Source organism: Stegodyphus dumicola, chromosome 7 (assembly GCF_044657685.1).
Source record: "Stegodyphus dumicola isolate Sdum_Otavi_A_Nest chromosome 7, ASM4465768v1".
In the NCBI taxonomy this organism is placed as follows: domain Eukaryota; kingdom Metazoa; phylum Arthropoda; class Arachnida; order Araneae; family Eresidae; genus Stegodyphus; species Stegodyphus dumicola.
In genome coordinates, this window is record NC_140774.1 from 90,919,073 (window position 1) to 90,937,969 (window position 18,897).

At 35.0% G+C, this 18,897-nt stretch overlaps 1 protein-coding gene across 2 annotated transcripts in view; it reads right to left on the reverse strand.

The window, feature by feature from the left end:
* Positions 1–18,897, reverse strand: part of LOC118195498 (glycine receptor subunit alphaZ1-like) — a 72,186-nt gene that overhangs the window by 31,660 nt on the left and 21,629 nt on the right. For both annotated transcript variants that reach the window (XM_035366822.2, XM_035366821.2), the window contains exons 4-5: positions 15,398–15,603; positions 3,590–3,672 (exon numbers count right to left, since the gene is read on the reverse strand). In XM_035366822.2, the coding sequence (XP_035222713.2) occupies positions 3,590–3,672; positions 15,398–15,603 (289 nt within the window). The remainder of the gene's footprint in view (positions 1–3,589; positions 3,673–15,397; positions 15,604–18,897) is intronic.

Genomic DNA, 18,897 nt, shown 5'->3' on the forward strand with positions numbered 1-18,897 from the left:
TATGCTCTTAAACATTATTAAATAAAACTTTAAATTTAAATAAAACATTATTTAAAGTTTTATTAAAAGTTTATTGAAACTGACATTCCGCATCTTTTCTGATCGAATTTTCGTTTTTTAGTTCCAAATTAAGAACTAACTAATGAGTGTCTAACCACAACATGTTTTATTGATGTATGCGTGATAACGCAACGTTGAAAAACGCTACAGGACATTAAAACTGTAACAAGCGTACAAGAAATCTGAAATTTGAATGAAAGATAAACATACGGGATATGCAAATTATTAGAATTACATGACATACACATAATAAAAGCTGAAAAAACTTAAAAAGGCAAACTCAATCTTGTTGAGATTGCGGATTATCCTTGAGCACAATTTCTGCTTGTTTTGGTCGAGATCCAATTATTGGTATGAGAAATTACTTTCGATGGTCCCAAGAGGATCATACAAATTGGCATTCGGGATCTCAATCCAAATACTCGTCAATACCCGAGATGACAATCATATTGTCCGCGTCGCTGTTAGGAATAGTACAGCTACACCATATGTTCTAGTTTAAGAAATTTTTCATGTTGAACGGGGCGACGATGTGTGAAAAGGACTGTCGAAAGGACTACCATTACTTTGGCTTCCTTTGATACTATAGGCATAGGTATTAGAGAACTATAATAGTGCATTCAGCAATGTAATGACCCGATATCTTATATGACGAATCTCTTTCGTTAAAAAGATTCATGTTGGCCGTATCTTTTGAGAAGATACCAAGGAGACGAACCTTCATTGCACGAAGCTTGCATTCTTCATCCTCATATCATGCATAAACAAATTTTTAGCTCACATTTTTATGAACATCTGAAAGCAACAGGTGTTTTCTGCCGATATATTCTATTGTCCACCAGTACATTATTTTAAAACTTAAGTATTAAGCTGAAAATGCAGGTATTGTAAGACAACTACACTCATTTTATGACTCCCACTTAGACACGCCTTTACCTGGCCGGTTACTTGCTAGTGAGCTCTTGCGTTGCTGGTCTTCCTATTCTTTATCCGTCTTTCTCCTCCTTACTGCGGACATTATGTGAAGATAGTTCTATGTTATTGTGCTCATCCGGCATAAATTTGATTGAGCCAGATAAACTACTGATCTCAGTGGTATTCTGGCTATAAGTTATCAGTCAGTCAGTGTAAGACGGCAACATCTATTAAATTGTTCATTATCTAAAATTGAGCCGCCTAGACTGGAAAGTGTTTAGTGACTCTGAATGCCCCACCGAAAGGGCCCGGGTTCGAATCCAGGAGAAAGTACGGGTGTAAATTATCTGTCCCCTCATAGAACGCAATGAAGTTCCATTTATTAGGAGGCTCCATAATAAAGTGACCATCTCTTCCGGCCTTAGTAGTGGCCAACGCCTATAATGGCTAATGTCCGCCCTTGGAAAAAAATCTTGAATTTGACGAATTTTATAAAAGAGCTTTAACAATGTCTTATCTAGATTCTTTAATACCATCAATGGGGCAACACATTTCCAGCGACAATTTATCAGTATTTTCTTCTCTGTTACTGCAGCATGCGGTTATCTTAGAGATGCCACACGAAGAGTTTAGCAAAAAAAAAAAAAAAAAGCCAAAAAAAAAATATTTAGCACAGGTAGAAGGTAATTTTTTACAGTTCGAGTTAAAATTTAAGTTAAACAAGCCCAGAATTATTTTCGTTTTGTTCTCCAAATTTCAGCCTTCCACCTCATGTATTCGAGTGCAGTATTTATTTACTCCTTTATTAGTTTACAGCAAAGAGAGTCAGGCTATCTGCGTAAGGAGAGTTGTATCTTTGCCTAGGACTTTTGTATAATTAACTGGATTATATTTATGCTATACATACACACACCATGCAAACATTCGTACAATCAGCCGGTTTGTAAGAATTTAAAATCTCGAAACGGACTAGTAGGCTTTCCACTCGGCCACTAATTGTCATATCTGATTTAGTTTTCTCAGTCTCAAGTCGTTTGCACACCCCTCCTTGCTCAGATCTTTTCTACTCCCATGTCTGGTTGTTTACTGTACTTTCCAGATTGCTGATTGTGTTATTTATTGCAGATATTTTAATCCTACAGTTTTTACGTTATGTATTAGGCGATAATCCTCGAACACAAGGTAAAATTGAATCGTTGCATAGGAAAGACGATAGACTGACATTGGAGTACACCTGTGTGTGATCTCCTCAGGCTTTTATTTTTGATTGAAGGAAAGAAGCTTATTAAAAACTAAAATCTCTTGCTGTTCGCTGTTTCAAAACAGTTTTACTTAGAAATCTAATCTTTTTTCAGAAGTGTGATTGGGGGTTGCGTAAGGAAAGAATAAAGAACTTAAATGCCAAATATAGAAGATTACTTAATACTCTCCTTCCCCCCCAACCTGGAAGATATGGTGCATTACACCAAATTTTCATTTTATAGTTTTCTTTACTCTTACTTTATCATTATTTGCTTTATTATAATATATATTCATTAGTTTTTTGTTTTTTTTAGGGGGATGGGAAGCAGAAGACGTGAAAAATATGCAGTGCCCCTCGTCGGCACCTGGACCTGTCGAATCCCTGTCGCTTATGCTTTAACTTACACCACGAAGGCATGCGGAAAGGAAAATTTCAAAGGGTGACTGGGGATTAGGGACCCCATCGCCAAATCCTGGTGGTGACTATCACCACTTGTGAAGTCATTAGATTTTTTTTTGAAGCAAGAGACGTGAAAAATGTGCAATGCCCTCGCCTTGAATCCTGGACATCTCGAATAGCATAAAGTATGCTTCAACTTACATCACGAAGGTCGGAAAGAATGGAGAAAATAATCTTATAATACATTTAAAACATTGCATTTGGAGTCAATTGTATTTTCAAGGAATTGCATTTTTAATGTATTCTAATTATAAAGTATTGTATATTTTATCAATTAATTTCAAAAATAGAGATCTTATAATTTAACGCCTCGTGGTCATTGAACTGGGTAATATTGACTAACTCATTAAATTTGTGTTATTATATCTACCGACTGTTTTTTAACTAGATCGTCACTAAGTCGAATGCCAAATAATCAACTCATACCCATATAATTAGATAAATATATTCAAAATTGTTTTAATTTAATTTAATTTATTTATATATATTTAGTATTTGTTTATAATTTTTTTAAAGGACTAAAATTATTTTGAAAATGGTAAAGAAATTGCCATGGATATCACCTATAATTATTATTTACTTTTACTTTTAATTCCAGAAATTCTGTAAAACGAAGAATAAAAGAAGCTTCCTAAAAGAATGAGACATACTCTTTGATCGCCAAATGTCTTGGGGGATGAAATTTATAGAAGTCCTTCAAAATTTATTTTATAGTTAAATAACACTATTATATATCCTTTTGATCATCAGTTTGATGAGAGTGTAAATTAGGTTCGACAAAAAGCTAGTTTTGAATGTGCAGTTGGGCAGTTTGAACTGCATATTTTCGATTTAAAATTATAAATGGAACAATGTTTGGATGAATTTCATTAATACTTTTAAATTAGAATGAAAGGAGGATTGATTACTTACTGAAAGTCACAGTGAATAAACAAGTCTGAATGTCAAATGGATAAGCTCCAAAGTGCATTAAACATGTAACTCGAAAAGAATATCTGAAAAAAAAAAAGAGAAAATATAATTATTGCACAAGCATTTTATTTAGGTTGAAGTAAAACAATTAAAATTAAGACTTTTTTAATATACAAAGGGTGTGTCAAAAAGTGCACTACGAAATACCTCTTGAATCACTAGTAAATTTAATGTTAAAAAGAAAGGCCAAATAAATCAAATAATATAAGAAAAGAAAAAGTTCAGATTGCGACAATTGCGATCTTGTAGCATCATTTCATTAATATTTGTAAAATTAGAATTTTTGTATAAATAAGAAAGTATAAATAAGAAAATAGATAGTATACGTAAAAGGCAAAACTGTAGTAAAGAGGAATTCGCAGTATTAAGAGAAGGAGAATGCTTTTTATAGAAGAATTTATTTACAAAAATCTAGCCTCATAAAATCAAATTTCACACGATAAATTAAGTATTGTATTTTTTCTGAGGTCCAGATACATGTAGCATTGAAGACAATTATTCATATAAATCAGAAAGTGACCAGTTTTCTGGGTGGGAGCACAGAACAAATGAAGTCAGAGAACAGCAATTAGTAAATTAAAATTTCTTCTCCAAAGAGTGCTTTCATTGCATTATAATAATACTGGCTCTCAAAAGTTTTGATTTTAATACTCTTGAACTGAAGATCCCCTGTTAGAGATGTTTCAGATAAGTTGTTTTACGTATTCATGTTTTATTACTTTCTAACATAGTAATAACTATTGGAGAACGTTTTCAACTTATTCCAATAAGATCCGTTTAAACAATTTTAATACTTTGTAGAGCCGCGTAAGTGTTGCTGGTACTTAACTTCGAGCTCATTATTGTCTATATTCTCTAATTTTCTCCTAACTGCAATCTAAAGCGCTTTTACTTTTCTTTACGCCGAAGAGCAGCCGGTGAACTTATGGTGTTTATCTGCCTGTTTAAGCCCTTCCAGTGATTCCAAGTCATCCGTCGGAGACATGTCTTCCGGGAGCTTTATTTATTGGAAAGGGCAACGAAAGTACGATGCAAGGCATGATGTCAACCATGCGGCTAAAAGTACTCTGTTTTGATTCTTCAGCTTAAGCTGAAAGAGACAAGAAGGGAACACTATCCATGTGCTGTTCTACTGAATTAAAATGAATCTATCGTTTACCGGGTTCTCGAAATTTCACAATTGTTCGAAACAGATATATATAAAATAAAACGTTACAATGCAGTTACAAGCATATTGATGTGCATTATTTTAAAATGGATTTGTCTCGCAGTTGTTTGTTATACATATACAAACGCAATAATATTGTGCTACATTCATCAAAACACCGTTACAAAAACCGTCATAAACAACGTTACAAAAACTGCACTTCTGCAACACTAAAATACTGGGGCAGCAATAGGAAACTATTATTTGTGCATTACTATATCACACTGTTATATTCCTATATTAATGCATTGATTTTACAAAGCTATTGCACATATGTTAGTTCTGGTATGTAGAATTTACATTGAAGATCAAATTCGAACAGAACTTCTAAAGATGTTTATAGTTGTTACCTAGACTCACTTGTCTGACAGCAATATCAGCTCAAGCCTACGAAATTCCTCAGGGGAAGGAGCTCAAGATTACGCCTGCCGTTGGCAACAGGGATCAAAGGAATCAAATTGTTAATGGAAAAAGGTAGCCGAAGAAGAGCAGAATTTGTAAAAGTTTATTAATTTTCCCAAAATGTCAGATTCATGTAAGGACTTGGCAAAATGAATGCCCCTCTTCACTATTTTTGTATATTAAATATTTTTTGTTCCATTTTTGTGCATTTAAGTATTTAAGTAAAAGTAAAGTTAACTGGATCATGAATGAAATCCCAAAATAAAAGGATTTGTTAGTAAAGACATACTCGCAGGCAGGTCTTCTAGTCGGAAGGATCGTAGTACGGACGTGTTTCTGAAAGAGACTTAGCCGCATAGCTTTCTGTCCAAGTGTATAGTCTTAAGGCATTTAAGCCGCAGACCTAACGCAATAGCAGATCTTCTTCTCCCCCAATAAGGAGTGAGACAAGCCATGTGTCCAAGTGTATTCAAAAACCACCTTAGTCATAACGACCATTGCGCTCTAACATATTCTTCCCGCCTAATACGGAGTGAGGTTTCCTACAGTTGGATTAAGTTGCAGGAGTGGGGGGAAAAATTTGATTGATCCCCGAAAGATGCTCAGGAAAAAGGAGACATTGGGTAGAACTAAGTTGTTATGAGGGTAATATGTGAACCCTACACAGAAGCTCTATGCAGTGCTACACGTTCTGCTTCAGTCTAAATTCTAGGTATCTGCTAAAATAGTCCCCCATTTGGTAGCCGTGGTTCTATTTAGTGAGTGTGAGAGTTTGCAAAGGCTTTGATTGATACGCAGTATATGATCATGCCAAATTAGCTGATCATCAGTTATCACACCCAAATATGTTTCACGTATCTTCGTCTTTAATTGCTTTTTCTGTCGAGGGCAACACAGGGAGTGCAAGTGTACCTTCATTGTGGACTGATAAGCATTCTTTGTGTCTTGGACACAGAAATGGTATGCTTTTGATTTATTACCCGCTTAGTAAAAAGATTAAATGCCTATTGTGGAATAGTCTCATATTTTTTCCTCGAACGTTCTTTGACCACTCACAGAAAATCATCAGCATAAGCAAGTATGTTCATAATGTTATTTCCAGCGAAGTGTTCCAAAGATGAGTCTGCCACTATATTCTACAGCACAGGCCCAAGGCAGGATTCCAAAGTGCAGCCTCTATTAATGGGTGTCGCAAAAATGCCTTCGTCCGTTGTAGCTGGCATGTGCCTATTTTTCAGATGGCTGAAAGCCAGATCAAAGAGGGCTTTTGGACAATGCATGTCCATAAGTCTGTATAGTATATCAGGTCGCCATAACGAACCAAAAGCACCCTGAATCTCGATAGAAATAATATGTAAGTTAGCAGACGTATTACTCACAGAAACGGTTTTTAGTTTGTCATCATCAACAACTGAGCCGGCTCTGAAACCATCCTGATGAATATTTCGATTCCCCTAACTTACTGAAATGATTGAGACCTTGGAGAATAACCCTTTCAAGCACTTCTCCTAAGGCAGAGAAAAGGCAGATGGGATGATAAGATGCAGTCTCTTTGAGAGTTTCCCCAATTTTCAAAACGTATTCTACCTCTGTCTTCTTTGTAGCTGCCAGGAAATGCCTATTCTTCCAGTAAGTTGTGACGTATGACATGAGGATGGCTAGATACGTACATAAATACTGCACGTAAAATACTATTCTCTACCCCATCCGGCTCCGGCACCTTATTTGGGTTAAGAAACCTTTAAAAAAATCACTTAGTTTTTTGGCCGTCGACAATGATTTCATATCTTGGATATGTGTGTTTTGATACTGCTCCACGATGATATTAGTAGCTTGTTGTTCATTGGCGATGTTTGAACTAGGATGGTATCAATACTAAAAGCATGGAGAGAGACTCACCTTTATCGTGTGTAACTTCGAAATCAGCACCGAATTTGTTACTGCTATCACTTAACAAAATGTTTTTATGATTCCAGTTTGGCTCTGCTGATGGCTGTCTTGTAGGCAGCTCTCTGGGTTCTGAGAAAAATTTTAAGAGGTTATCGCTCTTAACGGTCGTGGCATTTTTTACTCTTCTCAAAGTTCTCACTTTGCATCTATCGATGGCTAGTATGCTTGTATACTAGGAGCTTCTGCTTGGTGCAATATACATTTTTCATTCAAAATGATCTTGCATACTGAGAGATGATTTCAAACTCGCACTGTTGTCACAGGTAATGACAAGTGACGTACATGAGGGTAAATGTTATCTCGAAATTGATTCAAACTGATGTGCTAAATTTAAAATCAATTTTTGGCAGTATATTTGTGGAATATCTTTAATGTGAATACTAAGCTGTGATCGCTTAAGGAAGGCATGTCATTTACTTCCTAATGTTATTTAATAGGGGGTATTCAGTTTATGAACAAGGTAATGTCTAGTCAGCCGTCTGAGCGTGAATTTGTCACAGCTGTTCATTATTGCTAATGTGATAAAGTGAAATACAGTGGTAGCACGTATATTATCTTCTGGTGCACTCCAGAGTGTACTTACTTTATTAAAGTTGATCTCTATGACGTTAAAGTTTGCTAATGTGTGAGAAGGTTAGTTATAGCTCAGTAAGTGCTTCCGAGAAGTTTCGTGACGAAGGGATATATGCCTCTATATCTGGTTGCACAGTAATGGTAAATTCCCTTTACAAAGAACTGGGGATAAAGGACCATTGTAAATAGTGGCCTCTAAGTTGCTAGTAGACTGTAACACTACCATGCGGCCACATTCAAAAACTATTCTATTAAATGTATAATACCCCCGTATTGCCCTTGGCCCCAGCGTTTGACTTTTTGGATCTCTGCATGGGAGCCGCTTTGCTGATTTCTTGCCGAACTTTCCGGACTTTCTACTCTTTCGTTGATTTCTTATTGCTGTCTCTAGTTAATTTTGACTTTCTTCCCTTCTCTCCCCGGTTGCAGCCATCTTCGCTTTCATTTGAAGCTGCTCTCCAGTTGAAGTATCCCTTCTTTTTTTCTAGACGTAAATTTCTGAAGTTTTTGCAGCACAAGTAGCTTCACTACTGGTTTCCTGCAAAAAATTTTAAATATTCTCCTAGGTTTACGATCAAAATAGAGCTTGACCTGATCCATATTTGCTACATTTTGTCGGCTATTTTCATCTCTGAGATTGACCGCCGTTTATCTATCATGAACGAGTCTTTGAATTTCGGCACAAATCTAGCTACTTTGCTTTGTTGAGCACACGGTAATACATGTTCTTCTTTGAGAATCTTATCTCTTACCTTATATTTCATCTGCCTTCTTTTATAATCATACTAATACTTCTACTTCTCTTTTGCCATATCCGAACATTTTATAGCCTCGTTAATACTTTTCTGAATATCCTGCATTTTGAATTCTGCCCCTCTCTGTTCTACGAAGAATAACTTGTATAAGGGAGTTAACGCTTTTCTTCCGAGAAATAGTTCAGACGCTTTGCCAATAATATCATGTTTTGCTGTTTTGAGCGCAAACGCTAGCTCATTGACACAGTCATCCCAGCGACTATGGTATTCTTTTACATAACTACGAATAATTTTGACTATATTTGTATTTACTTGTTCCATTGTATTAGACTGCGGACAATACGGGACCATCTTTAAATACCGTATGTCAAGCCCAGAGCATAAGTTTTCAAAAATTTGCCTTGCGGAGTGCTTACCATTATTTGAAATTACTTTTAGTGGGGACCGATATTTTAACACTTATTGAAAAACGAAGCACAGACAACTTTTGCGGAAACTCTTTTGAGGGAAACTGTCTCTACTCACTTAGAAAAATGGTCCATGATAACAAGCAAGTATCGATTTTTATTAATTTGATCGCGTGAGTTTGAGCCCAATAAGCCGATTCCGACCAATTCATTAGACAAGTTGGTCTCAATGCTATTTAAGTACTCCGCCGGGCTAACTAACTGATACGTATATGACATGACTTGCCATACACACTTACAAATTTCTGCACCTGCGGAAATATACAGCCTCACAAACTCTTTGTCTTTCTTATGAAACAATGGCCTGAAATAGGCGAATCATCCTATTCTTGCAAAATAAGTAATCCTAAACTAGCTAGAATAACTTGTCTTAAATCATAGTTTTCATTAATTGTTTCAATATAGAACTAAAATTTATCGATGAGTTCGTAGAGTGCCGCTCTATTTCTAATTGTATCAATATCCATATGCTCAGAATTACCAGAGTCTTCGAGATAGGCTTATATATTTTTAAACTCTCGATCTGCTTTCAATTCAGCAATGATTGCATTGAGTCAATTATCTCTGAGGTCAACGTAGCACCTTTAATTGTGTTCTTCTCCTCTTCATCAAGCTTTATCCTAGATAACGCATCAGAGACAACATATTCTTTTCCAAGTGTATGCTTAATAATTAAATTATGCTCTTGGAACTTAAGAGCCACCTGACTAAGTCTTCGGGGATAAGTTCTTGTTTGAATATAACCGACTGACGGCAGCATGGCTTAAGGGCACTGTTACTGGCGCGTTTTCAAAGTATAAATTCGAAACTTCTGAACTGCTAGTAAAACAGCTAATGTTTCTCGACTTTTCCTACGGCTTAGCTTTCTTAATTGGAAGCATCTGCAGTGATTTACAAATTGTGATCCCACTCCGAAAATTTCAACACAGGAACCTAAATTAACGCTTGTCTAAGTTGTTCAAATGCCGTATTGGCTTCTAAAGTCCACGTAAATCTCGTGTTTTTCTTTCCAAAACAAGTAAGGGTTCAATTATTTTGGTGAAGCCCTTTATAAACGATCTTAATAAGAGAACTTGCCACTAAACGATGACAATGTCTTTGTAGTGTTTGGTGGCAGATAATTTTTAATCGCTAGTATTTTTGAATTCTTTGTTTCAATACCGTTTGTGGGATACTTTATATCTTAGGTAATGAAGTTCTTTTGGGGCGAATTTACACTTCTAGACGATTATTTTGATAATTTTTAATGGCTACTATTTTTCAATTCTTTGTTTCAATATCTTTTGTGGGAAATTTTATACCCTACGTAATGAAGTTCATTTCCGGCGAATTTACACTTCTAAACGCTTATTTTAATAATTTTTAATGACTACTATTTTTTAATTCTTTGTTTCAATACCTTTTTTGGGAAATTTTATACCCTACGTAATGAAATTCTTTTGTGGCGAATTTACCCTTCTAAATGCTTATTGTGAGTCCAGCTTCATATAACGATGAAAATACTTAAGTGTTCTATATATTCGTCAATTGTTTCACTAGAAATAATTGTATCGGCCAAGTATATAAATGCTTGGCCTTAAGTAAATATGGCCTTAAGTAAAAGTATATAAACGGGCCTTAAAAGATAATTCCTTTGGAATGTTGCCAGAGATCCGCGTAGTCCAAATGGCATCCTTAAGACATTTACGCCTGATTTAGTGATGAAAGACGTTTTCTGGATGTTCTCGGGCTTTACACCTATTTGAAAAAGTTAAATCTAAAGTTTTTATGCATTTTATTTTCCGTATAATTTCTTCTGTTATTGACAACGGGTATATTAGATATTTAGTAATACTATTGAATTTACGATCATCCGCCAGCAAATCGTCATAATTTATGGTCCGAAGGCATAAATACTACACGACTCCCATATAGACTGTTTGTGGGGATTATAATTTTATTTCCTAACATTTCCTTAACATGTTTTTCGATTATTCCCTCCTTAATTTTATCATATCTATAGGGCTTAGCTCTTATAAAGGAGAGTGTTTCTTGTATCTATTTTATGGCTCACAATTTGAGTGTAGCCCGACTTGGAATCGAATAGTTGTAACAATGTTGTTGCCAAAGCTTCCAAGTTTAGCTTTCTCTTCTTTCGGCAGATGGCCGAGTTCTACTTCTGGCACTTAGATTTCCTGCAATGTCGCATCCTGAAAATGCTTCCCGCTGCGCGTGAAAAAACAATTCTTAATATTACATGCCTAATAAATATTTTACTACGAGGAAGTAACTCTCTTCCTCGTAGTAAGCATACTTCCTCGTTCTTCGTTTTTAATTTTCGTTTTGTGATTTTTGCGTTTTTAACTCGCTTTTTCAATTTGCACAGCCAGATGGCGTATTCATTGCTTCTCCTTCTTCTGTCCCCTCATTTTAAACACGCAATATCTCTTAAAATTTCTCTTAAAGAAGTCTTACGACCAAAAGCTGCACTGGGCCTCAGAGTCTAACAAAGCAGTAGCTGGCATGTTATTTAACAAAATTTACATTTCCGGCAGAGCGATATAGCACTGTATTTAATTTAATTGTAGATTGCCTCAGGTTAACCGTACTCTTTTAACATCGATCCTCCGAATTAGTTTAAATTCTGTTTCTCTGCCCCTTGTTTTTGTTCCCTTCAGACTTCCTCTGGCAATCGCCTAATCGTTTCCTTTTCTAACCACTACTTTTACCAGCGACCTTGCGGTTGCATCTGTTTGACGGTAAGGATATTGTCTATTCTGGTTAATCTGTCGTTTTTTCTGGTGTGGAGATCTGAAAAAAGTCCAGGCGGCCCTCTGCGCATATCCCACCGTAAGCATACTTTCCGTCACTCGCTATTGAACTTAACTGCTAACTGAAATAAATTTTCGAGCGTTGTAGGGTTTCTCACCTTAAAAATGTACTGAATTGGAGAAAGCAGCAGCAGTACAATGAGTTCAATCACCCCGGCGACTGATTTCTTGCCGTACAACATACTGAATATCTGAATTTTTCTCAATGTGATAAGGTCGCATAAAGGAAGAAGAAACTGAAGATTAATATGGACAAGGATGTCTCGTGAGCATAAGATGAAAATTATTATTATTTAACTTCCGAATACGTTTTTAATAGTTGTTAAAATAGTTGTTATTAAAATAATTAAATTGTTTGCAATGTTGCAAATGTTTGCAATAATGCAGGCTCGGGAGCCACGTATTGTTCTCGCACGTAAAATGTATAGAATTTGATTTTAAGAAAGAGATTTAGGTTTTTCTCTTGTTGATTGTATGTAGCCATTTTTTGGGCGTTCAATAAAATTTTCATGTGGTGTTCCATCATTAGAGTTTTCATTGGAGTACCACACCACACCGTTGAATCATTAACACTACACCACATCAAAATAAATTCGGCCAACTCCTGGACATAATTCTGATATTTGCTGAAAAGTTCAGTCTCTAATTTAGCTCGGTCCTTTACCATTGGGAATGCTTTTATGAATGCATTTTTAAGCATTTTCCAGGTGCAGGTGCCACTTTCTGGTTTGCTTAGCAGGCAGTTGTCTATTCCTTTATACCAGCTTAAAGCTTGGCCTTTAAAATTTGTCGTAGCAATTGTAAGATTTTGCATTTCCAGAACATTATATAATATGAAGGATTTTATAGCAGCCGGCACTGTCTCGACGTCGAGGAGCCAAAGTAAATTTTCGCCTCTCATGTGACATGGCTTGTAAATTTTTCGGGCGCCAAATGTTAAGATTCTAACTAAATTAAAGTTACTTTTTTAGCTAGATCTTTACTTGAATTATGAATGACTATTCCCTAAGTTTACACTGTATCAATGATAATATGCATGAAGTGTGAAAAGATCCTTTTATTTAACTCAAGAAAGGATTTACAGTCGATATTGCTGATGCTCACAACACAGCCAATACTTTTGGTCGTAACTCAAAATAGAACTATAAGATTGAAACGCAAACAGGCTCTTAAGGCAAACTGGTCTTAGCCCCATCACATGCATAGATCAACAGGAAATAGAATGCGTGGCCATAAAATAGCAAGCTTAAATAAATTTAACTTGATCAATTAATAGTTTGCTATTATTTTCACTGTCAATTACTAATATCTCCCTTTTACTTTCTCTGTTTTAATTAATACTGACAGACCTTTTAGAACTATAAATAGTATTCTGCTTGTGAAAACATTAGGTTCCTGAAGTTTGTAAAAATCGAATTTTCCCTCAGCAGTACGCTCAACTTTGAACAATATTTGATATATATATAGCACAGTAATAATAAAGATAAATACCTTTAGGTAAAGGATGGTGATAAAGATGCAGTTCGTCCTAGAACTGCGGCCTGAGGAACACTAAATATGAATATTCATGTAAGCTATGCTAGAGATAGCAGGCACTGAATATTGTTTTCGGTTTTTACCATTGTGATCTGCTTTAGTTCTTAAAATACTCACCAAGGGATGTTTAAACCTATCTATTAATTTCTTATATTCATAAATATATTAACTTTTTATACAGCTGTAGATATTTTAGTAAACCTTTCGGCTCTAGAATTAAAACATTACTGTTTTTTCAGTTCCTCTGAACATATTCCAAATGAATTTTTTGGTTAGATATTATATCAGCTTTGTATTCCTTCTCCGTGAACACCTCCTGAAATCTCTTCAATTCCAGATACGTCAAATCCTTTTTGTTTCTTACGGTGACATCCCAAAATTTCATGCTTGTCTTCTTACGTTTAATATTCCAACTTCTTAATCGGCTCGACAATAAAATTTTCGATTTGTAGATAAGTTGCAAGGTTTAGTTCTACGGCTTCTGAATTACTTGAATCGGCTTTCGCCTTGCTAGAAAAGAAAAAGAGAAAGAACATGCATTTTTATACATTGCAATGAAGGAAATTTCAGCAGTATCACGATGCGGGTGACAAGAAACGTCACTGGGAATTAAGCTGTCAAAATAAATTTTTAGGTAGCATTTATAATTAAAAATTCAGAGCCACTTAGCAAACTATCAAACATTATTTGATACGCTGACATTTATTTTCTTGATAGTAAAATATTTCAGAACAATTAATAAATAATAAATATTATCTGGTATTCTATCATATTGTTATGGTTTTTGTATTTAGTTAGCTATTTTTTGGTAGAATTGAAATTAAAATTGTTTTATATCCCCGTGCAATGCTTCACGAGACTTATTCGAAGAGAAAGCTACGCCGGAAAAGTTAAAATACAGGAGCACGCGCATTTAACATTTAATAAATAGATATCTCGTAATTGTACTCTTTTACTATCCAGAAAAATCGAGAAAATAGAATATTCAGAATGTTCTCGTGCATGATTATAAAGCTTTAAAAAGTGAGAGGAAAACATCTCACTTCAGTTGTTTACTTAGTTCTTGTTGTGGATTGTAGCGAATTCGCGGTGAGCTCGGGTTAGCTTTCTCTGCTTTGAATTGGATTCTGTTTAAAGTTTTAATAGTTTAAAATATAACTACTGTGAGATATTGTGATATTGAAAGAATATCTCTGAAGAAATTTCAGCATTTTGTTTAATTTCTTGGAATAAGAATAAATTTTATTCACTTTTCATCGGACTTGCGCATTCAATCCATTACGAACTCGTATACACGCAACAATATTTTATGGCATTCATACGTTGAGGTTTAAATCATTTAGTGAATATGCAAACATTGAAAGGTGAAATACTGACATTTTATTTCTACTTACTATATTATGAAATTATATGTAAAGCTGATGTAACATAAAATACCTCAAGAGGTTGAAATTTCGATAGAAAAATAAGGTTACAGAGGTAAGTCTATTTAACATTGAGGTAACTAGCCACTGGCGATGGTTTTCGAGACTAATTTTTGTCACTATATTTAACGAAAAATCACGAAATGACGAGAATTCGGTGACATTTTTTGGTCCGATCACTCTGTAACTTTCTTTATTACTATTTAACTATTACGGCCTCTATTTAATTGTAACTGTGTATGTTTTTCAGAACTTTCGAGAAATTGAGATTGAAGAAAACTATATAAGAGAGGATTGGTTCTTAGTTTACTGAGAGATCTCTTTGCAAGTTTCGCTCTTTAGATGCACTTTGCATTAGTTGTGTTTAACGTTCTTAGTAGTTTGAAGTGGTAACTACTGATTTTTCTCTGCCATACTGAGAAGAGTTGTATGAATTACCATCGGTTCTGTGTGCATTCAATTCTTCTAAATTTATAAGTAATTATTTTTATAATAGTATATTTTCACCTTTTCACTAAAGATTAATTAAATGCGTGCGTTATATAGATATTGATTATACAGTTAGGGTCAAGCAAATATCGCAGAATTTCAATTTTATTTATTACATAAAGATTTACTACTAACCTGTGGCTCAGATACAAGGAGCCATCGGCTTCAATTCGAAAGTAACTTTTGCCAGCGCTTAGCAAATTTGTTTGCTTTGCAGTTTCAAATATAAGATCTGGTGTCCAAATGCTGTTCAAACATTGATGATAAACCTGCTTATTTTCCACCTGGTCAAGTCTGGAGTCATTCCATGCTGAACTTACATAAGCGTGTAGCCGAAAATCCTGCGAACACAACGCCATTATAATAATTAATTGTGTATAATGAAAAGAATTTCATGAAATAATTAAGAATTAATGTAGTTTCTGAAACATTTCTATTCCCTTATTCCAGTGAAAAGTTTCTAAAACGTTGCTCACCGGGTAATAATTTGTCTGCTCACCAGGTTTACAAGACCAGAAGATATGTTATTTACATGCAAAATGAACAAGACTGGTGTAATTAGAGAAATCTTAAAAACATTTATTGGATGAGAACATAATATCTCGCTTTAAAGCGGGAAGAAAATGACACCGTATTCTGTTTTGTGTTATTTCAGAGCAAATACGCTTTTCCAGAGAAGATTAGGACGAAACAGTCGATTCTTGAAATATCACTGTGTAACACGAGATTACTTTTTTTTCTTCTTTTTCGAATAGCGGACACTGACATTTTTTTCAGCACTGGCCACTCCTAAGGCCAGAAGTGATTACTATTTTACTGTGGAGGCACACAACAGGCGGCCACCGTTACCTCGTATAAGAGGGCAGACAATTTACATCCATGCCTTCTGCGGATTTCAAACCCGTACCCTTCGATATTGCAGTCGGCTCCCATAACCACAATACTGTCTGGGCGGCAACACGCGATAAATATAGATTTAAACAAATAATTCAATACAAAATAATTAACGCTGATTTTATTAGCTAAAATAAGAATACTTCATGCATAAAATATGAAAAACGATAAAACTCTGTAAAAACTGTTTGTGTACACATAGGTCCTCAATGCAGTTGAAAGAAAATCAGGGCACAGTGCTTGATATGCACCTTATTCACGAATGTCCTTATACGACTTTTATTTCTTCAACTATTGGTCATAGCATTATTCCCAATGCAAAAAATCTGATGTGTGCACCATATGACTTCCTGGTACGGAATATTAAATTATACGCATTTTTTCTTGCATTCCATTTAAACTTATTGGATTGAATTAAATCTACTTCGTCGAAAGCGCATAAACCACAATATAATAAAGGCTCTCTTTAAAATTCTCTATATTTCTTAAGCATAGCAACACTCTGGCGCTAGGTTCACTTAATATTTCGTTCATATTTATAACCTTTACCTTTACCTTCACTCGCATTTGGTACCAACTACTGTGAGTTATCACCAATAGATCAAGTATGCCTCAGGATTTGGATTTGGATTATTTTAATTATGGCAAAGCACACGAGGGCTATATGCCTAAAGGGAGGGATGCCTTCGTGGAGGACTTTCTAAGGGAAACTGGCTCGTATACACGTTACACATGGGGAAAACAACGAAAACGCCCATGCAGCCAGCCCGTTCACGGGATTCGAACCTCGGACCGAACTACCAGTGTTCAGCGTCTTTACCGCTCGACCGCTGGTGGGCAGTATGCCTCAGGCCTTTCATGTTTGTATCAAAAAGAAGATGTACTATTGGTACATCTAATCACCCAGAGGCGTATAATGCATTCAAAAACTGTAAGGTTTGGAGTAATCTGGTCGTGGGGAAGCAAAAGTTTCCATAGATCTTAAGTTGTAAAGCAATCTTTTACAAATGGTCGCATCCAGTCTGTGCTGGATATCAATGCGGAGTTATTTAAGAAGAAGCATTCTGAATTGAGAGCACTTTGTCACAGGATAGGAAAACAGTTTAAGTCTGCGTTCAATTAATCAGTAATGTCCTTAACATGCACCAAAACGTCAAAGTTCAATCAGACTTTGGTCAAAAACACACAGTTCATTAAATTTTGTAGAATTTGCAATCACTTCAAAAGTCACATCATATGAAGACACGTTAAAACTTTATTCTCAGATACGCCCATGTGGGCGTGTCAACGAAAAAAGTAGCGCAATTTCCACTTCAAATCTTGGAATTAAACATTAAATTTACAGTCATGAATACAAAATACTTGATTAAATACGAATAAAAATGAACTATTTACATATTTACAGTTACCAAGATGAGTTGTGATGTATTGTACGGGGTCATTTTACTACGCTTTCAATTGTAGGATCGCAGTCACACAAACTTCGGAGGGAGGCGTATTCTGAGTTACTTAAACTTTCGAAGAAACTATGAGACGAGATTAATATCTGTTGGTGCATGGCTTTCACGTATAGGTCGTGGTGAATATCCGCATTTCTCACATACCAAGGAGCTTTCATTATGGATTGTAGAATTTTATTCTGGAGAATATCAAGTTTAGCACGCAATGTTTTAATGGCGGTTGCTCAAGCCGGCACGGCATAAAGCATGATAGGCCTTATTAAGGTGATATAGAGAGTTCTTTTGATTTTGAGTGATAATTTAGAGTTCTTGCCTATTAGGCTGTAAAGTGCACAAAAAGCCGCATTTGCTTTATCTGCCACTGCTTTCACATGATAGGTGAAGGTAATCCGCTTATCAATAATAACTACTAAATATTTGTAAGCGCTTTCACGCGGAACAATATCACTCTTAATTTTGATCTCATTATTGATAATTACACTTTGGTGCTACTTTGGTAGACGATTGCACGGATTTTGGCGAATTTTTTGGGCTATTTTTCTTTTGGCGAGTAAGGTATACCCATTCCTGGATAAGTTATTTATGGTAACCGATACTTTGTTCCAATTTTATTTAAAAAATAATGCGTTTTATTATGCATAAATTCCGTGCTTTAAATATTATTTATGGCTTCTAAATATTAAGAATTAATTTAATTTTGCATTTTTATTTGAAATAAAAATTTTATTAATTCAGAAGACAAACAACAAAAATCAGCGTTATATTTACAAAATTCCCACAGACTAGTTTCGATGGTTTGCGATTTTGCAGCTGAGGATGGTGGTTCGGTAAAACCATCGAAACTAGTCCTGTGGAAATTTTGTAAATATAACGCTGATTTTTGTTGTTTGTCTTCTGAATTAGTATTTATTCGGCGTGTAATTGTGTCTTAAAAATTTTATTGTTTATGATATTTTATGAAATTTTATGTTGTGGATGATGTAATCAAGGTTGTCACCTTACTTTAAAAGTAATTAGTTTTAATATCTATAAATTTAATCTAATGTTTTAAACATTATTTATGGCTGTTAAATATTAAAATACAATTTAATTTTGCATATTTTAAAAAATGATTTCATTATGTATGATTATTTGAATAATTTTAATTCTAGACGTGACGTAATCAGCTCTCTGATTGGTTATAGAATATTTGTGCCTTAACGAGCTGAAATCAGCTCCCTAATTGGTTACTGAAAATTTGAGCATTACCGCGCCATTTTAAAATTTAATTCATATCTTCGA